The 17744-nt window shown below is 39.9% G+C and overlaps 1 protein-coding gene across 1 annotated transcript; it reads left to right on the top strand.

The window, feature by feature from the left end:
• Positions 1–80: 80 nt before the first annotated feature.
• LOC113040045 (unconventional myosin-Vb) lies at positions 81–17738 on the top strand. Its single transcript, XM_026198269.1, has 35 exons — positions 81–341; positions 1005–1115; positions 1304–1472; positions 1723–1867; positions 2110–2266; positions 2339–2482; positions 2573–2654; positions 2743–2850; positions 2929–3041; positions 3184–3452; positions 3533–3614; positions 4369–4509; positions 4595–4720; positions 4798–4881; positions 4971–5102; positions 5775–5872; positions 5948–6034; positions 6106–6426; positions 6553–6709; positions 7668–7907; positions 8816–9025; positions 9148–9241; positions 9404–9558; positions 10119–10286; positions 10355–10455; positions 10535–10652; positions 10739–10847; positions 11557–11667; positions 11751–11902; positions 13296–13379; positions 13464–13599; positions 13694–13994; positions 14074–14248; positions 15486–15566; positions 15641–17738. The coding sequence occupies exons 1-35, from the start codon at positions 315–317 to the stop codon at positions 15800–15802; spliced, it is 4950 nt and encodes a 1649-aa protein (XP_026054054.1). The 5' UTR covers positions 81–314; the 3' UTR covers positions 15803–17738.
• Positions 17739–17744: the final 6 nt, after the last annotated feature.

Below are 17744 nucleotides of genomic sequence, written 5' to 3'. Positions count from 1 at the left end.
ATTTAGCAGACACTTTTATCCAAAAGTGATTTACAGTGCATTCAGGCTATACATTTTCGTTAGTGCTATCATTTATTTTCTATCCACTTGTTTGCACTACTTTAAGCTGCTAGGATCCAGAGCTGTTTTAAATGTCCCTCTCTTAGCTGAAGGATTAACTGTTAACCTACCATTACGGTTATGATGCCTGAATCTCTAACAGACCAAAGGGCACGGGGCCAGTCACTCGCTGCGAGACACAAATGAAAAGAACAGCTGAAGTTGTAGTGAGGTCTCCTTTTAGCTGTCAAAGTAGAAATTAACTTTCTTGCCAGATGGCAACCACAGAGCTCTACACAAAGGTAAGTGCGTATGATAACTTTTAGAAGCTATATATTTTTTGTAACTCCATTGGATGTCATGATAGATAGATAGATAGATAGATAGATAGATAGATAGATAGGTTGGTTGGTTGGTTGAGTGGTTGTTTTTATTTAGTGTTATGCATAGATAGATATATTAATAGTTTTTTTAGTGCTTCTGCATCTGTATTATTTTCACTGTCAGAGGAGACCGGCTGGTGTTAATGTTTAATGATGCGCTGAGTGTATTTATGCTGATGGAGGAGAAAGAGTGTCACTGGGGTGGGACCGGCGATTACTCAGGCACATGAGCCGGTTGTGTAACATACAAAATACTGAATCAATATCCTTGGTATCCATATCTTGAGACATAATCATAATCAAGTCTGTAGAATGCCATGTCCAGTCTTGCTCCTATAATGTCAATGGCAATGGATATTTCTAGGAGTCCTGACGATCTCGAAAAGCTAGTTTAGGTGCACGAAGCACATTGTTCCCAATTCATTTCTGAACTGTTTTTGAGATCCTGATTTGAGAGCTTGAGTAATATCAATTACAAATTCAGCAGGGGATCAGGATCAAATACAACTATTTTTTTGGACTTCCCCCATACTGTTGATTATGATTATTATTAGTACAGTTGCTGTTTCTGTTGTCTCTCAGGGGGCATGTGTGTGGGTCCCAGACCCAGAAGCTGTGTGGGTGTCTGCCCAGCTGCTTCAAGACTACCGTCCCGGAGACCAGCACATACGAATCCGACTCACTGATGGCAGAGTACGACACTTACACACATATAATTCTGATTTGAAACCACTAACCTGTCGCACTAACCACTAATCAAACAGTGTTCGAAATGTATGAAGACAAAATGTTTTTCATAATTTTCAGGTGTATAGCCTGATATAAATTTCATTTATATAGGTACAAACCATTTATATACTATTTCATTATTTCTAAACAAGGAGATAGAGTATCCAGTGTTGCCTCCAGAGGGTCTTCCTCCTCTAGGTAACCCCGATATTTTGGAGGGAGAGAATGACCTCACAGCTCTAACCTTCCTCCATGAGCCAGCAGTACTTCATAACTTGCGTGTGCGCTTTCTCGACTACAGTAGCATTTACACTTACTGCGGTGAGTTCAATTCAACAGTAGCAAGTTTACAGCCATTGCCCAATCACCTCTATTTTAATGGGTTTAAAGTTCAAAACACAAAAATGTAAATCACCTCACTCATTGTTATATTGGCTACTGTAAAGAACATTTACCAAGCACTGGGTTTATTGAAATGTAAATTATGCACTGAAAATTATGGCATATTTGTAAAGCAGATTTATTTTAGGGATATATTAACTTCAATTAGACAACTTTTCATATTTAATAGGGATTGTGTTGGTGGCGTTAAATCCATATGAACAGCTGCCCATTTATGGAGAGGAAGTGATCGACGCTTACAGCGGCCAAAACATGGCTGATATGGAGCCGCACATTTTTTCTGTGGCTGAAGAGGCATACCGAACTATGATCAGGTCAAGAATAACCAAATAACAAGATCAGTTCACTTGCAAAGTAGTACCATGTTTTTGGACATGTACCATGGAAATACCATGGTATTCTGAGAATTACTTGAAGAGCCATTTAAATAATATTTAAATATCGAAGTATCACGGTATTACCAACACTCTACTATGATAGTACACTGCAGAGAAATTCACTCTGATTCTGAATTACATCACTTTAACTAAAACATATGGGTTTATCATTATAACAGAGAGGAGAAAAACCAATCGATCATAATCAGTGGAGAATCAGGCTCAGGTAAAACTGTATCTGCTAAGTTCACCATGCGTTACTTTGCTGTCGTGGGTGGTGCGGCCCAGCAGACCAGTGTGGAGGAGAAAGTGCTGGCATCAAATCCCATCATGGAGGTACTGAAACTCGATTTCTGACCTTTTTGGTAAAGTAGGAGGAGGCTGTTTGTAACATTTCAATCCTTGCAGGCAATTGGTAATGCAAAAACAACCAGAAACGACAACAGCAGTCGTTTTGGAAAGTATATTGAGATAGGATTTGGACGTAGAGGGGACATAATTGGGGCAAACATGAGGACCTACTTGTTGGAGAAATCAAGAGTTGTCTTTCAGGTGCTTGCTCAATCATACAGTTTTCATATTGTTCAGATTCAGTGGCCAAGTTCTGTTATTGAGATCAATTTTGTTTCATAAAACAAACAGGCAGCTCAAGAGAGAAACTACCACATCTTCTACCAGCTTTGTGCTTCCAGGGATTTGCCAGAGTTCAGGACACTTAAACTTGGTAAAGTCTAAACCTATGTCTTGAAAACATGTTTATTTTTGTTGGACATTTTTGTTCAGTTACACTATGCGCTACTGCATCTCGCTAGATTCTACAGAGAACTTTCATTACACCAACCAAGGACAAGAGGTGCACATTTATGGCACAGATGATGCGGTTGAGCTAGAGCGGACAAGAAATGCATTTACTATTCTCGGTAAGCCAAATAAATTCCATATATTCCTCCGAAACAACACAACAGACTGTTTGCAAAACTTGTGGTTCACCCCAACAGGAGTGCAACCTGACCAGCAGATGGAGATATTTCGTATACTGGCAGCTATTCTTCATCTGGGGAATATCAACATACAAGCCAGTGGCCGTGGAGGGGACCGCAGCTACATTGATGTACAAGCACCACTTCCTATTGTTTAGCACATTTCTGAGTTAGATTTGTTGTCTGTATAGATGAAGAACAGAAGCAGTGCTAATTTTTTAACAAGTAGCATTTGCTAATATGGATATCATTTCTTATCCATCATACTGGCAGGTCAACGACCGTTCCTTGGCCATCTTTTCCAAGCTTTTAGGGGTGGAAGGTGCTCAGATGGCTCAGTGGCTATGCCACAGGCGACTGGCAGTGGGTGGGGAAATGCTTGTGAAGCCCATTACAGGTCAGCAGGCTAATGAAGCAAGGGATGCTCTGGCTAAGCATGTGTATGAGCAACTGTTCACTTGGACAGTGCAGAGGCTCAACTCATCCTTAAGAGCGCACCGGGAACAGCCCAAATCTTTCATAGGAGTTCTTGATATCTATGGGTAAGAGTTATTTTGTGTGTAACAAATGTAACATGTACATGTAGGATTGTTTGGTCAATCTCTTCTTTGATCGTTTATAGGTTTGAGACTTTTGACAGGAATAGTTTTGAGCAATTCTGTATTAACTACGCAAATGAGAAACTCCAACAGCAGTTCAACAGGGTAAGTTTCCAACAAAAAGATATTGGGATTTGTGTGCATGGGTGTGTAACATCTTCTTTCTAATGAAGAGTGACTTAGTCCTTGAAGGGTTGCTCCTTGAAGGGTTGCTCAACCTTAGTAGGGTGACCATACGCCTCTTTTTCTTGGACATGTAGTGGCTGGGGTTTCTAAATTGCCTAAAACGTCTGTTTTTTCCTATTGACATTCCAATTCCTTCTGAAACACATGATGGGTTCCTGCACACTACTTTTCACTCATAAGGTGTGTTCAACGATGCTCAGACCTCATGAGCCATTAGAGAGCAGATGCTCCTTTTGCTTTCGAATCACTCTCTGTGACATCACTCTTGATGTCATACACCGATCGGTCTGTGCAGTGCTGCTTTAATTTATACATGCCTATTATCCCCAACAAATATGAAAACAATAGGAAAACAAAGCCAAAACCTGGACATTTTTGGCAGTTTAGAAATCCTGGCCAGGACATTTCTGGGAGAAAGAGGATTAGGGTCACACCAAGCTTTTCAGAATCATGACTTATCGTTAGCTGACCCTTACCATAACCTGCTGTCACTATGGTTCAGCTATAAGTTTTTATATTCAGACTGGTACTGGTGGAATGGCTGCAGAGTAGCCCAGTACCTGCGTGATTCTCATAGACATAAACAGAGAGAAGTAGCTCCGGCTACAATGTTCTTCTGCAAGATGCCGAGTGCAGCTTTAAGTATTTGGTATATGCTTTTTGTCCTCGTCAGCACGTGTTTCAGCTGGAGCAGGAGGAGTATCTGCGAGAGGAACTTCCCTGGAACCGTATTGAGTTCAGCGATAACCAGCCATGCATTTTGCTCATTGAAGGCCAGCTGGGCCTACTTGATCTTCTGGACGAAGAATGTAGAGTAAGGAATCTACATTTGGTAATTTGGGCTGTAGTTCCTCTTATAATGCCATCAAGGTGTATAACCCAATATCGCTCTGTTCTAGATGCCTAAAGGCTCAGATGAGAACTGGGCTCGGAAGCTATACGACAAGCACCTGAACCACAGCCCTCACTTTCGTAAACCACGCATGTCCAACTCTGCCTTCATCATTGTGCATTTTGCTGATATGGTCAGAAAACATAAATTCCCCAAATAATGGCGCCAAACCTTTCAGTGTTTGATATTATTGCTGGCTTTTTGAATTAGGTCCAGTACGAGTGTGACGGCTTTTTAGACAAGAACCGAGACACTGTATTTGAGGAGCCTATCAATATACTGAGAGCTAGTCAGGTATTGTTTGAATCGTTCAAGCCTTGGCTGTTGAAGAGTTTCGATTTGTACTCACTCTGCCTCCTCACGACTGCTTGTACCCTTCACAGTCAGAACTAGTTGCCGAGTTGTTTCAGAAGGAGTCAGCAGGTGGATCCCTCCCAAACTCCTCTCTTGCAAACGGAAGCATACGTTCGGGGAAGAGAGCTCAACGAGAGCACAAATTAACTGTGGGCTTTCAGGTGAGCTGCTTCTCCTGGTTCCTGCCTTAAGAAAACTCTTGATTAACCAGTCATGCTCAAGTCCATCTAATGCTGTCTGCACACTAGACGATTTTCAAATCCTAAACCATTTTAAAACCATGGGAGACCGTAGCCTTATAATCCTCTGAACACACACACAAGACCAGGGGTGCCCAAACTCGGTCCTGGAGGTCCGATGTCCTGCAGAGTTTAGGTACAACCCCAATTAGACACAACTGAACCAGCTAATCAAGCTCTTACTAGGCATACTAGAAACTTCCCAGTAGGTGTGTCCGCAGGACACAGCCCCTCCAGGACCGAGTTTGGGCACCCCTGCACTAGACGATGCAACCAGACCGCACACTTGTCGATTGTAGGAACAATTTCACAGTGACATGAGATCTCACGAAGACTCACAAGATCAAACTTGACAAGAGAAGAAAAACAAATGGAGAAAAACAAAATGTTTGATATTTATGATTTGAGTCTCAATCGTCTCAATCAGGAGCAGTTAAATAATCATAAGCACAAACAAGCTAACAAACAAAAAATCATTTACGACAAGCCTCAAATCTAAAATTGTCTATTGTGCAGGGAGCATTATGGTACTCTTTGACTCTTAAGGTCTTAGATTCCTACCTTTTCTTACATTTTCTGTCTTTGTGTGTCTAGTTTCGTCAATCCCTGCAACTTTTAATGGACACCTTGAACAGCACCACACCGCATTATGTCCGCTGCATAAAGTCCAATGACCTCAAAAAGCCATTTCTGTAAGAGAATAAATCAAATGTAATTTATGTTCACGTATATCTGAGTTTGAATAACCTCTCATCTCTCTGTATAAGATTTGATCCCAAGCGAGCAGTGCAGCAATTGCGAGCATGTGGAGTCTTAGAGACTATCCGAATCAGTGCCGCAGGCTACCCCTCCAGGCAAGTACTCTTCTATAGGTCTCTCAATTCAGTTCCCTCTTCCATCCCTGACTCCCTCGTCTGTACTCCAGGTGGACATACGAGGAATTCTACACTCGTTATCAGGTGCTGCTACGTGGTTCTGTTTCTAAAGATGATGTGCGCCGTTCCTGCCAGAGTGCCCTTCCTGATCTCATCCCTGATCCAGAGCAGTACTGCTTTGGCAAGACCAAGGTCTTCTTCCGGGCGGGACAGGTTGCAGTACTGGAGAAGCTGAGAGGGGATCGGCTGCATGCAGCAGGAGTTTTGATCCAAAGCTGGGTCAGAGGATGGCTGCAGCATAGGCATTATCAACGGCTCCGGTGGGCAACATTCATCCTGCAGCGGTACATCAGAGGAACCCTGGCCCGAAGGTGAGTTAAAGTGTTACCTAGAGGGCACTCTATGTGCTGTATGCTATTTAGGTCCTATTCTGGTTGAGTAGGTTTTTTCTAATGGGTGTTTTTGTATAATTGCATATAATGTTCCCTAACCATTAGGTTGGCGTGGAGCCTCCGTTACACACGTGCCGCTTTAATCATCCAGAAAACATACCGCATGCTGGCTGTGCGACAGCTTTATCTCACCATCAGAGAGGCCACCATCAAAATCCAGGCCTTCATCAGAGGCACTCAGGCTCGTCGGGTTTATAGACAGGTAAAGTGCTAGCTGTGTGTCTCGGTATAGTTATAAAAATACAAATAAAGTTACAGGTACATTTCCCAGAATGTTTGACCATACACCTAAATCCTGACAAAAAAAGCCAAAGATTTCCTTGATTCTAGTCTTTTGGTTTACTTTGAAATCTTGAAGTTCTAAAGGCCTGTTCATTCCAAGGACGATAACTATAAACATAATGATAAAGATACAGGCCTAGTTCTAAAAATCGTTCTCAATATTAAAGAATAGCAGAGTCCACACCACCACTATAACGATAAAGGCACAGAGAAACAATATTGTCGGAATCACTTTCAGAATGTGTACGTATTTCCAGCTGATGAACAACAAAAACAATGAAACAAAAACTCAAACTATCAGGAAAAGCGGTTGATGTGCCTGTTTTCTGAGGACTATAAGGTCTACTCTATGCTAAAAGTCTTTGTTCAGTTGCACTTTCCCTTTTCCCATCATCCACTCATAAATTATTAATATGGTTCACCTTCTGCCAGTGTTGTGTATATTGTTTTGTCATGTGCAATAACTGTGTGTTGTCAGAATACGTTTATTTCACTTTTAAAATTATACAATTTTTACCCTTTTTTCATGCGTCAAGTGTTTGAGTCTGTAGGATTTATTTATTTATTTGGTCCATATGTTGTTTTCAGTAGCATAAGAAGAATTTGCTCTCTTAGGATGTACATTTGTCATAGAATACAATAGCTCAAGTTAACATAAGGACACAATCTGATAGACTTTAAGCTTAAAAATGTTCTTCAAATGAATCTTAACATGTATTTGATAGAACAGGGGACATTTTTGGTTATGCCAACTTGACATTTTACCTTTACATTCAGTAAATTAGTAGTTTACAGAGTGCATATGTATGAATGTTGTTGTCTAATGTAAACACTATTACTTTACCCGTGCACTTTGTTTTATAACTGTCTCTCTCTAGATGCTGACAGAGCGGGCGGTGGTGTGCCTGCAGGCGCGGGTGAGAGGCTGGCTGGCCCGGTGCAGTTTCAGACGCGTCAGAGCTGCAGTGGTGCTCATGCAGTGCTGCGCGCGCAGGCGAGCGGCGCGGAAAGAGCTGTTGCGCCTGCGTGCTGAGGCTCGATCCGTGGAGAAATACAGAGAACTCAACAAAGGCATGGAGGTCAAACTCATGCAGCTGCAGCGCCGAGCCGACCAACAGGTGAAAGCATCGCTGTTTAGTTGGAATGTTCACAATTCTGTAATACCTTTATTAAAATTAACCATGGTTTTAATGTGTTTATTAATTTTTTTTTTGGTTTATTTATTTATTTTTACCACAGTTTTACTATGTTGAATACCCTGGTTAAACTATGGTTAATGTAGCAATACCGTGGTTAATTTATGGTTGCCTAAGAGAACCCCACCCCCCCCCACACACACACACCAAAAAAATGTATTAAGTTATTTATTTAATCTTATTTAAGTTACTTGTCACGATGTAAGTAATGTTCAGTGTAGGGAAAAGTTACTATTAAAAGTAATGCATTACAATATTGTGTTACTCCCTTAAACCAAATGGCTCTTTCACACCAAAAGTGAAATGAATGACCCTCAGGCTGAAGGAAATATAAATTCACAAAGAATCACAAAACACAAAGAATTGTGCTGCCATTCTGGATTGCATGAGGAATGGGATGCAGGAGAAGAAAGTTAAACACTCTTAAGCAAAAAAAAAAAAAAAAAAAAGAATATTTATCTATAAATCATTAATCTATAAGTCATTTTTGCTTATTAGTATGGTTGAATTGGATTGTCAAAGGTCAGTAGCAAAGACAATGGTTAAGGACAAGGATAAGTTGATTTTTTGCAGGTTTGCAAAAAATGGGGACAGAAGAGCTGTCAGTCAATAAATGGAAAAACAAAGTCAATAGTGTTACTTATTCGAAAAAGTAACTCTGGTATTTTCCTGTAAATCTAAAAAGTAATGCGTTACTTTACTATTTACTTCAAAAAGTAATCTGATTACGTAACTCCCATTACTTGTAATGGATTACCTCCAACACTGGCAATATTTGAATTGTTAAATAGTGTTGTATATTGTGAATCGTCTGTGCTCTCTCCTCTCAGGCGAGAGAGAGTGCGTCTCTGAGGGAGACTCTTCAGTCCGAGCGAGAAGCTCACAGCTGTGAGCTGGAACAGCTGCGGTCCAGCCTCCTCAAGCTCCAGATCCAGCTGCAGGAGAACGCAGAGACTGCTCCTTCACTCACAGACAAACAGGAGGAGGACAGGAGGAGAGCTGAGGAGAAAGCCGCTCAAGAGATCCTCCAGCTTACACAGGTGTGACATAATAAATATGGCTAACATCAGCCACTTTATTTTCCTGAACTTTCTTTTCCTGCAAGGCAGCTGGTTCTGTTGACACATGCTAGTTTTGTTTGTTTACTCCCTGTTTACTCTAGGAAATCCAAGCTCTCCGAGTTGAGAGAGGCTCTTTGGAGAAAGAGAGGGATGATCTGGCCATTCGTTTACAAGATCAGGAAAAAGCTCTGGAGGGTGAATCGTGTGTCTGCCACAGTGTCAATTTTCCCCATCTCAACTCGTGTATTGTTTAATAAATGAATGAGATGGCCGACTAAGACTGATTTGAATGGATTTAAAGGCACACAATAAATACGAAGACACTAATGAAAGTGTTTGCGTGTCTGTATGTCTCAGAGAAGCGTCAACAGACTGTGGATCATGCAGATGCATCAGTGCGAGCAGAGCTGGAAGAAGAGAGGAGGAGATACCAGAGTTTACTGAGAGAGTTCACAAGACTGGAGCAAAGATACGACAACCTGAGGGACATGAGCGTATTTACATCCAATGAGGTACATCTGTACTGAAAATGATCTTTCAAGACAACGTTTCCATATCACAGATTTCCGAGGCCGTGTGAATTTGGAATGCAACATCCAAAAAGAGTTGCATTTGTTTACGAAATATGAATACACAAGTACCGTATTTTCCGGACTATAAGTCGCACTTTTTTTCATAGTTTGGCTGGTCCTGCGACTTATAGTCAGGTGCGACTTATTTATCAAAATGTATTTGACATGAACCGAGATAAGTGAACCAAGAGAAATGAACCAAGAGAAAACATTACCATCTAAAGCCGTGAGAGGGCGCTCTGTGCACCTCAGTGCTCCTGTAGTCAACACTGAAGACATAGAGCGCCCTCTCGCGGCTGTAGATGGTAATGTTTTCTCTCGGTTCTAAATAAATGCGACTTATAGTCCAGTGCGACTTATAAGTTTTTTTCCTCGTCATGACGTATTTTTGGACTGATGCGACTTATACTCAGGTGCGACTTATAGTCCGAAAAATACGGTATTTAATAGTAATATTGTTAGTAGTATTAATATACATGTGAATATATGTGGGTGTTCAGCGGTCACGTGGACACAGACGAACAGATTCGGCTGTGTCTTTGGAGCCTCCTTCGCCCGTCACCACACCGTTCTCCAGCTCGCCCGTCTTCCCTTCACCCGAGGAGGTCCGGAGGATCAGCGTGACATCGCCCACCGACAGGAGACCCTGGAGAGATGAGCAACCTCTGGTTAGTGTTTCAATCCAAACTAGACATGTGTCTCTCACCGCATGCTAAATGAAAATGTTTACCTGCAGAACATCCTGATGGAGGACATGGGCGTTGCGAAGGACACCGCTGACAGAATGAAGGGGGAGGATCTCCGATACGCTTACGACGCTGTACGGGTGGCCAACAAGTCAGTTTCTTTCCGCTCACCTCACGTGCATCAGATTGATACTCTGGAATTCATAAATGACTTATGTTACATGCATCAGGTTCCTAGAGAGGCAGCTGCTGTCTCAGAGAGCGCAGTGGGAGCAGGAGATATCAGATCTCAGGATCAAACTCCAGCAGGCTCAAGACAGGGATACACCTGGAGACCCTGAGATAAATGTACCTGCTCCATTTGAGCTTACCATTTACTGATCTTTGTATTTTGTTACTTTTTCATTTTTGCTTCTTTCTGTGTGTTTACGAAGGACCTAACAGAGCTGGTGGTGGTTCGAGAGCAGGAATGCGTCCGCTTGCGACGAGAACTCAAGGAACTGAAACACACCGTGAGCCTCAGGAGAATCCTGTCTTATGCAGGTCGGTGTAGGTCCAAAACATATTTGGATGCCTAAAATACACTCTTAAAAAATGAAAGGTGATGCCATGGAGTAACCAGTTTTGGTTCCCAAAAGAACCTTTCATTGAACACTTTTTAAAAGAGCCATTTTTACATTTGTGTGAAGAACTTTCCATTATAAGGAATGTTTTTTTTTTCAATGTATGTAAAAATGTAATTTATTCCTGTAATGGAAAGCGGTATTTTCAGCATCATTACTCCAGCCTTTGGTGTCACATGATCTTTCAGAAATCACTCTGATTTGCTGCTCAAGACACATTTCATATTATTATTAATGATAAAATCAGTTTTGCTGCTTGGTATTTCTGTGGATCCCATTATAACCCCCCCCCCCCAGAATTTAAAGGAAGCCCAAAATATATTTTTTTATTTGAAATAGAAATATTTTGTATCATTATAAGCGTCTTTGCTGTCACTTTTGATCAATTGAATGTTTCCTTGCTTAATAAATGTATATATATGTTTTTCTTTAAAAATAATATAAAATAATTTTCTTCAAAATATATGAACGCCATTACAGTTTATAATTAAATAAATATATATTTTTTTAATTTTAATGAAAAGTAGCACAAACGCACTTCTCAAGCAAAACATTTCAGAAAGAAGTTTGTTATAAGTTTCAAATTATCATACAATAGCTATAATGTTGAAAATGTATGTAATGCTCAGGTGTGGCCGTAGCTGCGTCCCAGGACCCCCCTCAGAAGAGCCAGATGCTCACAGGACTGCTGGAGTGCAGGAAGAAAGATGAGAGCAAGCTGATCAAACACCTCATAACAGGTCAGCACCACACCACACGTGGTGTTCAGTTTTGAGACTGTAATTCCTGCGGACTGAGAGGACTGACTGTTTCTCTGCTGCAGACGTGAGGGCGGAAGGTGTCTTGTCTTTGCCCCCTGGACTGGTGGCTCGGGTTCTGTTTCTGTGTGTACGGCAGGCGGACTGCAGCGGCGATCAGACGCGGGTGAAGGGGTTCCTCAGCGCAGCTGTGAGCGCCATTAAAACAGCCCTGAAGGTGAACGACTAACATTGCTCTTTTGTTGATTTTGATTGCTTCCATTGGCCTCATTCGGATCGAAGCGTCTGCTAAATGACTAAATGTAGATCTAAATTGATTCTCAAAAATGGTAATCACAGTAATAAAGTGGAAGTGTATGAAGCCAGTGTATAAAGGATTTAATCTAAAGGGTTCACCCAAAAAATATATAAATAAATGACTCACCCTCATGTTGTTCCAAACCCGTAAGACCTTTGTTCATCTTCAGAATACAAATTAAGATATTTCTGATGAAATCCAAGAGCTTTCTGACCCTTCACAGACAGTAATACAACTGCAATGTTCCCAGGTCCAGAAACGTAGTAAGGAACACAATGCCGGGTGCTCTGGGATTTCATCAAAATATCTTAATTTGTGTTCTGAAGATGAACAAAGGCTTTAGGGTTTTGGGACGACATGAGGGTGAGTAACTAATGACAGAACTTTCATTTTTGGGTGAACTATCCCTTTAAAAAAAGAAATATGAAGCTTAGAAATGAACACATTAATTTTCACAGTTACAATTTGTATTATTTCAGCTGTGTAGCTGATTTAATCATGTTTTTACAATGTATAATTAGTCACCTTATTGTTAATGAGTTACGTCATAGGTTAAGTTGTAAAATTCTGAAAGAAAGTTCAAAATTAAAGAGATAGTTCACCCAAAAATGAAAAATTAACCCATAATTTACTCAAGCCATCTTAAGTCTATATGACTTTCGTCTTTCAGACGAAACTAATCAGAGTTATATTAAAAAATGTCCTGGCTCTTCCAAGTTTTATAATGGCAGTGAACAGGGGTTGAGATTTTGAAGCCCAAGAAAATGCATACATCCATTATAAAAAGTGCTCTACATGAATCCAGGGGGTTAATAAAGGCCTTCTGAAGTAAAACGATGCATTTGTATACGAATTTTTTTTCTTTTTAAACTTTATAAACCGTTATCTCTAGCTTCCTAGAGATTACAGTTGATAAAGTATTAAACATTCATATTTTTCATTCACAAACTCATTACTTCACTTCAGAAGGCCTTTATTAACCCCTGGAACCGTATTGAGTATACTTTATGATGGATGGATGCACTTTTTTTGGACTTTAAAATCTCAACACCCATTCACCGCCATTATAAATCTTGAAAGAGCAGGACATTTGTAATATAACTCTGATTGTATTTATCTGAAAGAATGAAGTCATTAAGACCTAGGATAGCTTGAGGGTGAGTTAATCATGGGCTAATTTTAATTTTTGGGGTGAACTATCCCTTTAAGAATGCGTAAAGGCCAGAGCAAATTTTAATCTGCATCTGGGAAAGATGTTCGATGTGTATAGAGTAGATGTTAAGACATGATTGTTGTGTGATTCATGTTGTAGAAACACGGCAGTGATCTGGACGTGACGGCTGTGTGGCTGAAGAACGCTTACCTGCTCAAAGACCTGCTCCAGCAGCACTCACAGGTCACACATGTGAACGCCAGCTCTTACTTTATTTCGCACGCAGAAATAATGACTTCGGATTGAAATATGCCTCTTCTCCTGCAGGACGTGAGGGGCTCAGAGGAGCTGGTTCCTCTGGTGACGGACGTGCAGGACTCTGTCCGGGCGCTCAGTGATCTGTGTATTCAGGCCTATCAGCAGCTGCTGTCCATCTCCGAGAGTCGCCTGCAACCCATCATCGGTACAGTGATACTGACACTAAGACCTGGCAGTGTGTGTAAATATACATATATATATATTACATATATGCTTGTGTACCCTTCTCTTAACTATAGTCCCAGCGATGCTTGAAAGTGAGACCATCCCTGGTCTGGCTGGATCCTCAGTGAAGCTGAGTGGCGGTCGTAAGCGTGCGGGATCTGACCCCCGACCTCCAGGCAGTACGGAGGGAGCGACTATGTCAGCGGTCCTGAGGGAGCTGTCGGCGCTGCACACAGCCCTGTCCCGTCAGGATCTGCCCTCGGCCCTGCAGGAGCAGGCCTTCCATCAGCTCATGTACCTGCTGGCCGCCTCCACCCTCAACAGCCTGCTGCTGCGCAAGGACATGTGCTGCTGGAACCGCGGCCTGCAGATCCGGTCAGAACCGCTCTCGCTTCGGTTACTCACACAGCTGCTCCAGTGCCTTCAACTGAATAGTTATATCCGTGTATTTTAGGTATAATGTGAGTCTGCTGGAGGAGTGGCTGCGCAGTCGTTCGCTGCAGACAGGGGGCGCTGTGACCGCGCTGGAGCCGCTAATACAGGCAGCACAGCTCCTTCAGATGAGCAAGAAGACGGAAGCTGATGGACAAGCCATGGTCCAAGCCTGCAATGAACTGTCCAACCAGCAGGTGGCATACCTCTCATAACAGTTACATGTCAGGCAAAATCAAATCTTTTTAATTTTTTATTATTAGAAGCAAAATTCTTTTTTTATTATAAAAATGTTGTATATATTTTAATGTATGAATTAAATGATATTGAATATTATTATTATTATTTTTTGCCTCGGTAAACCTTAGTTTATAATACATATTATACCATTTATAACCGTTGTTATAATATATTTAAAGACATATATAAAATAATACAATATACACAGCTTGTAGAAAAATACAATTTACTTTATTTACAAGTAATTTATTTTAAATCTACATATTTATAAATGTACTTCCTGTAATCATCAAATTAAATATAATATAAATGAAATTAGATATAAATTGTGTATATATAAATTATTTTATAGGTAAATGTATTATTAACAAATTATATTAAATGTTTTTTATGTGTTTATGTGTACACTACACTACAATTATATATAACATTACATAAATTGTATATGTATATGTATGTATGTATATATATATATATATATATATATATATATATATATATATATATATATACACACACACATACATACATATATATATATTTTTATATTATATATATTTATATATATATATATATATATATATATATATTTAATGGATTGGATTCTAGAATTTTTTTTTTTTGATAAGCCTTAGTTTATAACATATATCATTTATAACTTTCATTATATGTGTACACATATATAATGTAATATACAATATACTTAACTTACATGAAATTACAATATACAAAAAATATAAAAAGATATTTACAAAGCATGATCCTTTATCCTAAATTAATTTACTTTAAATACACACATTTGTAACTTTATTTTCTATAACAAAATATAAATAACATAAATAGAATCAGAATTTGACTTTTATCCTAAATTAGTTTAAATATACACTTTGTAATTTTATTTTCTATTAACATTATTATAATTATATAATATAGATAGAATTATATATAATTTGTGTATATATAATTTATTATGTAAATATTTTATAGTTAAATTATTTTAAATGTTAAATCACACACACACACACACACACACACATATATATATATATATATATATATGTAGGAGTGTGTATGCGCATGTATATGTACAAAATTAAATTTTAGTTTTAATTTCAATACTTATATGCTAAATAATATATCCACACATATTTATGTTGGCATGCTAACTGTATTTGCATTTTAAACATGTTGCAGGTGGTGAAGATTTTAAGCCTCTATACACCTCAGAGTGACCTTGAGGAGCGAGTGACGCTCAATTTCATCCGGATCGTACAGGTAAGAGCAAAAGCATTCAATCCTAAAACAACATCACAGCAGTGTTTGGTCCAGCAGTGACAGTGGTTTCCCAGGGGCTGCTGAAGGGGCGTTCTGAGGGGCAACCTCCACAGCTCCTGATGGACGTCAGACGCGTGTTCCCCGTCACCTTCCCTTATCTGCCTCCACCGCCAGCCAGTGCCGCCCAGCTGGAGATCCCAGAGTCCCTCAAGATCTCCTTCCTGCGCAGAGTCTGAATGCGGCTGTTCCTTTGCCTCCTGAAATGCATTGCCTTTGTTCCCTTACAACATCACCTTAAAATGTTCTCTGGGCACTTTGTGTATGGCATGCTAATATTAGGCACATTTTAAAAGTAGAATCATGTTCCAAGAATTTCTCTCTCTTTCAAGAACACCCATTTGAAATGGAAAGATTTTTAACGTACATGTCAAGCTAAATAAAATACCATTCTGCCTTGATGAACCTTCAGTATATATATATATATATTTTTTAAACATAATTTGTCATTTAAAAAAAAAATATATCTATATATAAAATATAAACTGTATTTAACAAACAACAACAACAAAATCCATTACACGTTGCATTTTCTTTAACCATTTATTGGAAGTAGAAACAAACCAAGGCTGGCATCCGTTTTACCTCCATCCCCGATAAGAACGATCATATTTAGAAAAACGAAAATTAGAAACATCTTTGTATAAAAAAATCTCCCATGCTAATAATAACTCTGTACCACTACACATCAGTAATACATATTTATATATTCACAAGCCTTCCGAAAATAGAAAATAATACCCAAAATAAATGACAAATCAAGACAACAGTTGAATATCACATCAAAGATGCATGCTGGCACAAAGAAGAATCTTTCCCAACATGCACTGCTTCTTATTTACAGGCAAGGAGTCACTGTTTGGGTGCATGTCCAGTTACTGGGATCCGTGTGCACTTGTGTCTGCATGTGCTTCGTCTTGTTTTACATGCTCGCGACTGTATCCTGTAATATTATTATTCACAGACAGCAACACACGGCTTTAATATCTGAAATCCTACCGTCCAAATTAAAGCAGATTCTATTTTCCACTCTGCAGTCAATTCAACATTCATTAACGCCATTTCCTGCGGCAGAACCCTAGTGTTCAATATCACAACACTCACCATGAAAGGATTCAGGCTGAAAAACAAAACGACAGGGAAGTTTGCAGCTGCGGTTCGCGCAGAGCGTTCACGACGTAAACAATCCAAGGCTGTTGATCACTTATAACTCCTAGAACAGATGCATAGACTATTTTCAGAGACATAATAGAGTGAAATGGCTGTAGCGCAAGGTGCTTCATTGCTAACTTTTTAACAAGCGACTCTATCTAGATAACTTCACCTCTGATTTTTGCAAGTAGATCCATTGCACGGTTTAGCGTAGGGAATGAATGGATATATAGTGTTTAACCCACATTATAACGCATATCTCTTGTGCTTTTCTGATATGATGGATGGTTTGGCAGTAAAATGGCAGGATTCATCAGCGCTTACTATGAAACTCTATAGGAGCGATTCTCGACGTCTGTGATTCTTTTAAAGTGAGAATCTAGTGAGTGGGGAAAAAGAGGCCCATTTTGCGTGGAATGGTCTGAAGCGGTATGACATATAAACGTGAGGTTATAAAGTGAAATTTCACTGAAACAGGCAGCTCTGGTGTCTCTAACACAAGCAGTGTTTGTCAATCTATACATCGTGGTTTATAAACCGTAGTGCCTACTCATGCCACTGACAAACACTGGGTGAACCGCACAGGCACTCGTACTCGGATCGCAAAACACACAAAAGACAGGACAGAGGTGGCCCTGCGATTGAATCTAGATGTGCGACGCATCGAAGTATCTTGTATTTGTACAGTAAGTAGAATTCGTTGGATTTCCTGCGAGTGGCGCCCCCTTAAAAATAATGTCACACATTTTCTTACTGCATGAAAAAGCAACCACTCTGCTTTCAGAGGTGTGTTTGGTTGTAGGTCTGTTTTTTTTCGTCGTTTACTTGTGCTTCTAAACGATTGCATAACATTAAAGTCTGACCCATAAGGGGGTTTGGTCCCTATTAAGGGCTGAACTGGACAAAGTGGACAAACGGGACCCTGACATTAAGACACCCTTCGAAGGGTGCAGGAATGATTGACAAAAT

The sequence above is a fragment of the Carassius auratus genome, chromosome 22 (assembly GCF_003368295.1).
Source record: "Carassius auratus strain Wakin chromosome 22, ASM336829v1, whole genome shotgun sequence".
Classification (NCBI taxonomy): Eukaryota; Metazoa; Chordata; class Actinopteri; order Cypriniformes; family Cyprinidae; genus Carassius; species Carassius auratus.
Note: the sequence above shows the minus strand (reverse complement) of the source record. Positions and strands in the feature narration are given on the sequence as shown.

Excerpts from the sequence above, each read along its gene's own strand:
- LOC113040045 (XM_026198269.1), top strand. The coding sequence starts at position 315 with ATGGCAACCACAGAGCTCTACACAAAG. Across the intron at positions 10,456-10,534 it reads GCTGTACGGGTGGCCAACAA|GTTCCTAGAGAGGCAGCTGC; the intron begins GTCAGTTTCTTT and ends TACATGCATCAG. Across the intron at positions 11,903-13,295 it reads CCATTAAAACAGCCCTGAAG|AAACACGGCAGTGATCTGGA; the intron begins GTGAACGACTAA and ends TTCATGTTGTAG.